Consider the following 11314-nt stretch of genomic DNA (forward strand, 5'->3'; position numbering starts at 1 on the left):
CCAATAGTTTAAAGAAAAAAAGCCTAAGGAAACATGAATATATGTCATATTATATCACAAGTTTTAATCCTACTTTTTCCACAGTCAAAAAATACAGAATGGTGAGGGTTCATACATTTTCAATGTCTGCCCCAAAAGGAGATTGCTTGATCCTCAATTTCAAGTTATTTTCCATAGGAAAAGTCCTGTAAGCGTTTTGGAGCTCTTCTTTAAAGAAATCCAAATAAGAAAAATAATCCCAGGCACATAATTCCATAGGGCTAACCTTCAGCTAAAAGTACCAAAGCTGGGTGTTCTCAAACAGCTGATGTCCAATAAAGGCTTCCCTTCCTATATCAGTAATGTCATACTTAATTTCATTCAGAAATCTCACCCAGAAGCTAATGAAGACTGTTTCTTTGTGCTTTCACCACCTTAAGACAGTGAGGTTTCTGGGTCAAGGCGGCTCCAAAAAAGTTGGAGCTTGCATCTGGACCTGCAGAAGGGCTTTGTCACTGGTGTGGCTTGTCCTTGTTTCCTTTGCACCCTGTCTCACACAGGCCCCGCACCCTAGACATTTCTTCTTGCCTCAGAATGGCAGGGAAGGGAAGAAGCAGGAGAATCTCAAGACCCGTGAATTTCCTATGGCAAGTCTGTGAAAGGAAGGAGGAAGAACTTCTATGAGGAGAGCAGGATGCCAGACAATGCACTAGACTTATTGTCTAAATACTATTCCAGAGTAAGAGATGCTGTCTTAGTCTTTGATTGATATGAAGCCAATCTGTGTCCCAAAGTTAGAGCCATCACGAAAGTGAGAGTAAAATTTATCAGGGTGGCATGCAGTACAGAAAGTGATATTTTGGTTCTGGTCGGTGACAGAATCATCTTGGATGTTCTCAGGAAGAATCCCACCACTCTCAAGAAGAATCCTTAAAGAAAGAAAGAGAAACAGAAAATAGTATTTTTTTTTGTACATCCTCTCATTCCCTAAGACACTATCATTCAGACAGCACCTTAAGTACCAATTGAACAAACTGTCAATATTGTGATTGGGACTTTCATTTGCTTCTCTTTTTTCTTTCTTCCAGTATTATACTAAAATAAGTGCTTTTCTGCAACCAGTAAAACCACATTTAATTTGAACATAATCCATAAACTAACAGTATAACAATAAAATAATAGTTGAAATCCAGCAAAAGTGAACAAATACCATTCATCCAAAGGTATCCCCTGCTGATCTGCAAAGTACGAGAGAGTACTTTAAGACGGTGAGGACCCTCACCATAATAGTGCTGGATAATACAATATGAAAATAATTATTGATAACTGATATGAAATTAGTCTTTTGTTCACTCAGGAGGCTTACCGTGTTGCTCTTCTAATATCAATATAAGGACTTGCAGAGTCAAATAGTCTCACACACTTTGGATCAATTCTGTGAAATTCTTTTGCTGATTCGTGAGGAAGTTTGTAGCAGCAAGGTCCTACAGATGGGCCCAGCACCACAAGGATATCTTTCACATTACAGCCATATTCAGATACCATAGCATTTACTGTGGCCATAGAAACTCCTAACAATGTGCCTTTCCATCCTGTGAGAAATGAGAGGTTGAAAAAAAAATTGTATAAATTGTCTCTTCAATTTTATAGAAGCTAAAATATATGCTATTATTAAAGGTACAAATTAGTAGATATATTTACATCTAAAAAGAAATAATTCTATCTAATAATAAATTATTATTTTTTTTAAAACTCCAACACATTAACAACTATCAGTTTGCTGATATAATTTTGTGGACATGGAAACTGGAGAGAAGAGTTTAGATTTGGATTTCAGAATTCCTTTTTCCCCCGTGTCCTGGTTTGAGCAGCTAGAGCATACCTTACAGCTTCTCAGCTTGAAACATTTAAACGGGAGTATGACAACAGAAATTTGTTACAGTCAGAAGTGTATTTTTATAATACAGGGAAAATGGTTTTAGTGTTATTTTAGGGGAAAAAAAAAAGGCTCAAGCTAGAGACATTGTTTGGCATACACAGAAGAAAGCCAAGCCTTGCACTTTGGCATTGTTTGGAATAGATAGAAGAAAGCCCAGCTTTGAGTTCTCATATCTTGGTTTGAGTCCCAGAAAGTCTTTGCATTGCACAGGGACTGCGTCATAACGAAGGATAGGATATGCTAATAACTTTTCCTCTGCTTTTCTGCATCCAAAGACTGAGATAACATTATACCTAATTGTCTTTATTTGTATACATAGCAACCTGTGTTCAAGTTAAACATGAACCGAGGTGGGCTTGGACAGGAAGAAAAGGACTTAGGAAAAGATAGTTGGAAGCCTGGCAAGGACTGTGATGTGGGAATGAAGACCAAAACTTGGAAGATGGAAGGTAGGAGTTCAGGCTGCAGGTGGGACGTATGCTTGGAGAAGGCAATGGTGTAGGTTGGGGAAGAGTGTGGTGAGTCAGGGACTAGATAAATGAGGCAGCAGAGAAAGGAGCAACTACAGGTTTAAATATTTTACAATAATTAGGTTTGAACACTTACAATGTAAAACCCTTAACACTTTCAAAAGTAGATAAAATTCTCTCCATCCCTTGTACCCATTAAAAACCACAATATTCCCCTCTCCTCCCAGTCAAACATGCCGCAATTCTCATTCCTCTCACTTTCTCTAAAGCTTGCTAGGCACAGAGCAGGACACACACACACCCCCCCACAACTTTATTGAAGGAAAATCAAAGTTTTTATCATCTTATGATGACTCACAAATTTAATTTATTTTGGCTAATTTATTGAATGCATGAAGAATTGCATGAATTAGGTGGTATTCGCAAGTTCTAGGCAGAGGTGAAGCTTCCTACCATATCAAGGAGTGTACTAGCAGCAAAGCTGAGGAGAAACTCTCAGCCATGCATTCTCCTTGACCTCATAAATACAGACTTTTTTATAAAATGAAACAGGCCCAGTAGGAAAATCTCACCACGGGATACGTATTTTAGGCTAATAGTTGGGACATCTTGTGAAGTCAGACATAACCCCAGGTTGAGCTAACCATCCCTGCTTCAGTTTTATTCTCATTTGGTTTGGGCCAGACAAATATTTCTTGTGATCCAAAATGACTGTTGGGGGCATTGGCTTTATAGCCATGTTTTACAAAGGAAGTTAGGGCACAAAATAAATTATTTGATTTTGGCTACCAGATCAGAAAAATAGATGCATAAATACATAAATAATAATTATTACAGTTATAAAATAAAATAAAAAAATAGCTTGGGAAACAAACTTGTTTTGGCAGGATAAAAACTTAACTATACTACACTTAACAAACTTAACTATATTGCTATGTGATCCTGTATTTATTTATTCCCCCTCAGCACTTCTTTGGTTGCTAAATTGTAATCCTTAGTTAAAAACTCCCTTTCCAGTGGTCTCCTAGTTATTTTGATCTCCATGCTTTCAAATTCTTACCAGAATGAGCAGCACCGCAGGCTTTTCTGACAGGATCAGCAAACAGCACGGGTATGCAATCAGCACCTGGAGCTGCTATCGTAACACCTTTCTGATTTGTAACTATTCCATCATAGCTGTCAGGCTCTGTCCTTCCCATTACATACACAGCATTAGCGTGATCAATCTGGCAAGACAAAAACAGAACATGGACAGTGCCGTGGCAGCAAAAAACCCTCAGTTCTGACTAATGCAAGGATTTTTCTCTGGCATGAAACACTCATCTGCACCACCTGATTATGCGTGGAAATCAGGCACTCCCTCGATGCAAATGTCATGCAGATGTATCTGTAGAAAGCCACCATAGAAGTGATGGTGTATTTTTCTTTTAAGAGAGTCTGCTCTGATCATTTATCTCATTATTCTGTGCTAAGTTAAACGTTAGAATCTACTTGGAAGAAATAGTGTTTCTTCTTCATATAGTGTCAAATGGCTGATAGTCTGGATGGCTATTTCCACAGATATACTGCCAGCATAAATGTTTTAATTGTCCTGCTTCTCACAAGTTCTTGCTGAGAAAGATAAGAATCATGCCTACAGTTTTAGCCAATGATACATGACTCGTTTACATAAATCCATTGTTTGATAAGATACCTTGACTCTGTGAAAAGTCTCTGGGTTAAATCCTGCAGCGTTAGCTAGCCGGCGGAGATTTTCTTTAACAACAACTTGTGGGTCCCTCCGCTTAGAACTGCTGAAGAGATTGCAGGAGCTTAGAGTTGGTATGTAGGAGATCCCACCTGTCCTTGTGGTGAACCCATGTAGGAAGATATCATCTGGAAAGTCAAAAAAGACAACAAATAATTGCTTTCAACACAAGACCAGTCCAGATATTACATGGTTTTATCCTGAAGAGACCTGGAATCAGCCAATCAAGTTGAGTATTGCTTTACCTTGTATTTAGCTGTGGCATTTAGATTTAAGGGTTCTGTTTCCTTCTTGCTCATAACCATAATCCTCTGAGGCTAAGGTAGAGGCGTTTGAGCAAGAAGTCCTGGCAGATTTAGCCTGACTTTTTGCAGAGTTTTAGCGCAAACCCTAGTGCAAACCCTGGGGAAAATGACAGTAGATTTTTAAACAAATGTTCTAAGGTGGCATCTCCCAAGCTTTTTTGGCAGAAGAAGTACTAGTCCTCAAGACTTCACAGAATCTCAAACATGTTTCTAAAGTACACTGAAAGCACCAAGAATATCTAGAGTTATTTAAAAGTCCTCTCATTTTACCGTGTGGATCATTTATCATGGCCTCATGCACCAAAAGCTACTTTTGGGGGCAATGGAAGGGAGGATGTCTCAATGGCAAAGTTGAATACAGACAGATAGTCCCACAACTGGTATCTTTGCTATCTTAACAGCTGACAAGCCTAGGGACATAATCAACATACAGATTCAAAATCTCTTTTATGCAGTATGAGCCTTCCAAAGACACAGTCAAAATCTTGAAGCACAACGGAGGCAAAGGTGGCTTCAAGTAACTCATGTTGCTTTCAGGCTCTGTATCATTTCAGACATATTTTTAGGGACAGAGAGTTCCAAATTTTTGCAGTATGAAACCTCTTGGCTTTCCCCTGAATCCTCTGAATCATGAGACCCCATAATCACACTGCTTGAGAGACATGCTGCAGTAAACTGGGTCATGCCATGACAGGGACACTGAAATATCAGTCTAATTAACCAGGCATGTCTTAGGCTGCAGATCAGGAGAAATTCCTGTTCTGACTTTCCAGAAGATGATGGTAACTCTCAAAGTGTGTAATTCCCACAGAGCAGGCAGGAGATGTTACTGTCTGCAGTAACGCTCTCACTAAACCTGGGGCTCTCTTTCCTGACCATGACCCAGGCCTGGAACAGACTTGCCAGTCTTTTGCTGTATCTCTGTTAACACTTCCCCCTCTTATAGACTTGATACATTATTACAACATCATAGAGAGTTATTTGATGCCTGAAGACATTTCCAAATCTTACCCATTTTGCAATTCCCTCGAAGTACGCTTTGGAACAGTCTCCCTAAAATCTATTAGCTGGGATTCTCTTTACCTGGGATCAGGGAAGATCTGAGGATGGTGAGCTCCCCTTTCAGGCTCGGCAGGCTTTCCAAGTACCTTTGGATCTCACTTCTGATGAGGGCCACGTCCTGTGTAGGAAGTGTCTGCCCTTCACTCTGAGGCTCAACTATCTGTAGGTTTTCACCACCGGATGCCACCTGTAAATCCTCAAATTCAAACTGGTAGACTGCTGTAAAGAGATGGTCTATATATACTTTCATTAAGTCTTTTCTCAAAGTAGGGAGAATAACTTTAATGATGCTTAGGTCTTTTTCATCCAGTCTTTGTTTGATGGTGTACAAAGCAGCAGCTGTAGTCAGAGAATGTACCACCTCCAGTCTTTTCTTCAGATGCTGAAAATCTCTCAGAGCTGGAAGCAAGGACTCTTGTTCACCGCTCCTTTTACTCCCCTGCCTCTGGCAACACATGACATAAACAAATGGAACAGGGATGGAAGAGCATTTCTCAATAGTTTCCAGTGTGTTACGTAGTAATCCTTGGATGTTGTTCTGCAAGTTGGCTGGTAGGCTGAACAGATCTATCAGTACTGCTTCCACCATATTCCTACCACTGCCAAGTAGTCAGCAACAAAACATGAGAAACAAACAAAAAGGCAAGACAGAATCATTAATACAAACATGGAATTATGTTATTAAGGCAACGCATTCAGTGATACTGTGTAGAGAAGGTGGCATAGCAGTAATTACTGTCTCAGGATTTCCTCACTACATCAAAAGAAATTGCATCAAAAGAAAGTAGCGGAAATGGAAATTACTATGTATTTATTTAAGTATTTAGGTATTTCCCTACCACCCCGCCTACCTCAGGTTTTTCCCAGGTCAGGGATAATAAAAGGTTAGTACATAGCATTAGATTTATTGACTCAATTAACACAAATTAGCCTAATGGATCTTCTTGACCTCTGACTGTTGGGCCCTCCTCCAGCTCCCATGAGGGCAGTCAAATACAGAGGTCCCTCAGCTTGTTGGAACTGGAGGACTTTCTATAACAATTTTTTTGTAGGTGTTTTACACACTTATCGCTCAGGTGGAGCTCATGTTTTCTACCCCTCCTGGCAGCAGGGGTGCTGGTCTGTGAGCTCAATGACATCTTTCCCACAGACCTCCACAAGACCTTTTGCACTTCTCCCTTTCGCATTACCAAAAGTATTGACTTGCTAATTTCTGACTTCCATGTGGAGGGGCACGTGAGTGGTATAGTTCTTCTTTTCAAGACACAGAGGAACTCAGCACAGGTTACTGAAACTTTACCTAGTAATGCCAGAAGTACACAGAACTAAATGAAAATAATGTAATACTGTGCACAACTTCCCACCTCAGCTTTTTCACTATGGTAGCTGCACTCTTTGCTCTGAAATCAAGGCACTTTAAGCTTATCCAAAATCATACTGTAGTTCACAGCCTGACTTGTGACCATGGTGTAATTCTAGTTTTGGTGGGATTTTTTTGTCCTTTTCTGGACTTGTTGATCCAAGCCCAGCTAGTCTGCCTACCTGTGGAAACTTGTCCATCCACCTCTTCCCCTCTCTGTTGCTGTGAGAGCCTATTTTACATATCCTCTCAGAAGTGTTTTATCTTCTCTGCCTCTGCTAATTTTTCAGTTTCCAGTGTAAGTCTCCAGAGGTCTGGAACAGAAGACTAGATCCTTTTGCTTTGGGAACCTTGAACAGACAGCTATTCAGATTTCATGACCAAGCATTGTGCTTGATCTAACGGGAATACATGCAGCTTTATCACTAGCTGTAAGACTCCATAGTCATTTAGACTATTCCTTAGCACCACCAGTTTTTACACAGTAGCAAATCACGCATGCATATTAATTCCTTTGAAGGGAAAAAAGACTTGAGAATTTTTTTGAGTCTTTGAAATCAATGCTCTGCTACCAGAACTAACCGTATCAGATAATGCCCGGCACTATTTTCCTGCCCCAAGCTTTCATTCTCCTGTAACTACGTGCATGCTCTGGTTTCACAGCACTTCATATCCTGCAAAAATACTGCTTTTGTGTGTACTAGAGGCCTACCACTATGGTGGACTTGGTCTCCTCCTTGGCATTTTATGGTAGGAAATGGATTCCCAGAGTTTCCACACTCAAATGAGAGGTCAAAGACCTTTCTGGTTCTAATGAATCATTTATTCAGAGTAGGTTTTACAGAAAGCATTCTGTATTTTATTCATTGTTCTTTCCCCCAGACTGGAAGAAAAATAATCCTGACTGAAAATGGTGTTTTCCTTTCTGCGAGTTAAATGCTTACAAAGATTAACTAGTGACTATCAAAACAGGTGAACTAAAATTATCAAAATGTGACAGCAGATAAAAGCATATGCCAAGGAATTTATGACTCTTGATTTTGCTCAAAGTATTATTTACACACAACTGATAACCGATTTTAGAGAAAACCGCTTGCTAAGAAAACAGTGTCAAAACAGACTCATGTCAAAGAACATGACTTGAGAAATCAGGATATATCCTTCCCTACCCTGACAGTCTCTGTGGGAGGCCTGTAAGAGTATGACATGATCCCAATCTACGTACAGCCGATAGCCCCAGCAAAAACAGTACAACAGAGGGGCGTAGTGGAAAAACAGATTATTGCTCCACTTCAGATATGTCAGTAGTGGAAGGTAAGTACAGTTCACTGCTGTCCCCATACCTCCCCAGAAAAATACCATCAAAGAAAGGGTGGAAGGACAGTGTTTGCAGAGGGAGAGGTAATTGCCTACACTGTTATTAAGTTGTGTGTGTATTGCAAAAAGTCCACAGGGTCAATTATTGGGATGTACACAAAGAAACAATGGGGCTGATTCACCCTCGTATCCTTCCAGTTTTGCATCACAGAGTCCTACTGAAGTCAGTGGTGTCAGAAGTAAATTTGCTACAGTCATAATAAAATCTTTTTGACTGCTTTCTAAGTCCCCCAACAAAACCCTCCTCAAAATAGAGGCTAGCCAAACACAGCAATGTCTTAGTTTATGGCAAATGCCTTTATGGTTATTCAGGTTTTAAGTAACATGCTCTACAGTCTCAGTGTTCCATGGAAAGTCTCACTGTGTGTAACCACATCAGGAAAGATTAAGCGCATGTATTAAGGAATTGCTCATTTCAGTACACAATGCAAGGCAAATACTTGCACGAACTTGAAGCCAAGGCCACCCATTAGCTGTTTCGCTCACTCTCTGAAGCTCTGTCAGTACAAACATTTGGAGGGTAAAAAGATTCTCTTGCACAGACACCAAGAAAAAGAAAATGAAAGAAAATTATAGACAATGAGAAGAAAGGTGGGGATAGTGACAAGAGTGAAAAGGAGAAAGGCAAAGTGAATACAGAAAAGAAACAATGAAGGAAATAAAAACAGGCTGCTGAAGATAGCTCAGGGTAGAAAAAAGATCCAAAAAGCAACTTTCAAAACCCACAGAAATCTAATTCTAAAAGCTCACTGTTGGTCAAGACAAAATTGCTGGCAATTTCTTGCGTCTTTGAATCCTACTGGTCACCTTATCTTCTTACAGAAACACAGAGAATTGATACTGTTTTGGGAAAATTAAAAAGGCACGAAATATTTAACATCTGCCAGAGTAAGATGCCCAGAGGAAGAAAACAGGTCATTAAAGCAGCCAAAATGAACAGGGATAGGAGCATATTTGTAATAAAATTTTAACAACAGCAAAGACAAAAAAAATGGGGGGAAAAAAGAAATATGTAAAAACCTCTTAAGTTGGATTAAAATAAAACCTGCCTCTCTTAACTTAGGGGTATTTAGGTAAGGTTGAAGAAACAGAAATCAGTACTTACAATCAAAAGATTGAAGTACACACAGTTTTCATAAACGAGCTCAGTTTAAAACACAGGAATTTACTTACACAGGTAGACAATCCTTTTAAACTCTGGAAACGTATCATCTGGTACAAACACACGTTACCAGCTCTATATATCTCACTTCTCACTGTCAGTCTTGCAGCTGATTTGTACAAGATGGAAATTCCTATTCTAGGTAAGTTTGGAGTGGGAACCTGTATTTCTTCTTTATGATGAGACCATGCTTTGTTGCTGTCAGTATCCACAGGAAATAACAAACTGTACTGAAAGGCACCAACATGATTAAGTGCCTGGGTAGCATTAAACCCGGAAGCAGCATTAACCCTGCCATGTAACTCACTGCTGTAATCATATGTGCTAATGGATCAGCTTTGCACAATCTCAAAGAGATTCAGAAATGTACAGCGTAGCAAAACAGAACGAGGACACAAAGAAGTTTAAGGAAAACTTGTGCAGACTGAAAGTGTTTCCTTTTCTGAGCTGTAACTGCACGTTCCCAGGAAGAATTTGGCAGCCAGTCAAGAAAAAGTATATTCAGAAGAACCCAGATAGAGAGGTTACAAGAGGGCAATCCTCACGGCCAGAGGCCTGAAATTAAGATGCTGATTTCTCCTTGGAGCAGTCAGAAATTTTGTAGAGGTCTGTAAAAAAGGCTGAATGTTTTGACAGGACAATGCAAAGGTCAAAAGGCAAGTGGAAGAATTAGGGATTTGTATCAGGCTTTGTCCAAGAATCATAGGATAATAATTACGTGTTCTCAGTTGAGCTAAAATCAGTCGTGCCAGGTAAGTATATGACAATGAAAGGCCAAGAAAAAAGAAAAAAAGTAATTTTTTCATGAACAGCAGAATTAATAAAATTGGATTTCCTGTGAATTGCTGTCCTATGTCCCCTGTTGCTCCCTTCCCTCCAGTTCCAGTAAACCTACATTTCTGCCAGGTCCAGAACACTCCTAGGGAGTCCCCCACTATTTCCCCTCCTGCTTTTCCTTCCAGCATACACTGGGCAGAGGGATGAGAGCTGAATCCTCCTGGCTCTCCCTCCCAAAGGGAATTGTTTTGGCTATCTTGTCCTTCCCCCCCAGGCACCTATTTTCATCAAGTCTGCAGGAATCGGTTATCTCTGAGGCTTTCCACCCCACTGCCAAATGTGTCTGAACTAGGTCACTAAAAATTAACAGCGGGACTTGATGGAAACAGACCAACACAACCATTTTCTTTCTTTCAACCAGACTAAGGAAGAAAAAATAATTACTGGTGTTATTTTTTTTTGGTGCAGAATGCTGAGAAAGGATAAAGAAAAGGTCAGAAAATATCCAGGGTACAAAACAATATTGAAAAAGGACAAATTGACATTATGTCTCCGGCTGAAGTACTATATTCAGCTTCTGCCCTTTCAGAAAAGGGATGAAATAAAGAGATTCTATGCAAAGATGAGCAATTAAATTATAAAAATTGTGGAAATTAGGGTTAAAATTCCTTAACCTGGAGTTCAGAGGAATACAAGCGGGCAGCAGACAAGCCTGTGGCTCTAACACAGGGTACAGTGTACGGCAGGACAAACCGGGCCACGTTTCTTCTTCCTCGTAACCCAACGGTGCCCGGCAAACCTTATGTTCTCTGCAGCGTACATCAAACGCTAACAAATTATGACAGAAAATGCGGTTTGACACAACGAATTAGGCAACTCGGGGCACTCAGAAGTGAAAAAGGAGAGAAGCAAAATTGCCTCAGCCACAGGCCCAGCCAGGCCGCGCTACTGCTGTGGGCCCCACCGCCAAGCACCCACCCATTTCTGACAGGATGAGTTGCTCCCTCCTTTCTTCCTCCGTCTCCTGCCGGGGGCAGCCTCCCCCTTCCCGCTCCCCGGCCCTTCTCCCGCCTCTCCCTCCCCCTTGGCCGCCGCTAACGGCCGCGCTTCCCCTCACACGGCTCACGCCCTCCCTG

At 40.5% G+C, this 11314-nt stretch overlaps 1 protein-coding gene across 1 annotated transcript; it reads right to left on the reverse strand.

Moving 5' to 3' along the window:
- Nucleotides 1-733: 733 nt before the first annotated feature.
- Nucleotides 734-6091, reverse strand: LACC1 (laccase (multicopper oxidoreductase) domain containing 1). Its single transcript, XM_009881050.1, has 5 exons — nucleotides 5524-6091; nucleotides 4082-4263; nucleotides 3449-3614; nucleotides 1346-1571; nucleotides 734-908 (listed from the first exon to the last, which is right to left on the reverse strand). The coding sequence occupies exons 1-5, from the start codon at nucleotides 6089-6091 to the stop codon at nucleotides 734-736; spliced, it is 1317 nt and encodes a 438-aa protein (XP_009879352.1).
- Nucleotides 6092-11314: the final 5223 nt, after the last annotated feature.

The sequence above is a fragment of the Charadrius vociferus genome, unplaced genomic scaffold (genome assembly GCF_000708025.1).
Source record: "Charadrius vociferus isolate BGI_N301 unplaced genomic scaffold, ASM70802v2 scaffold210, whole genome shotgun sequence".
NCBI lineage: Eukaryota > Metazoa > Chordata > Aves > Charadriiformes > Charadriidae > Charadrius > Charadrius vociferus.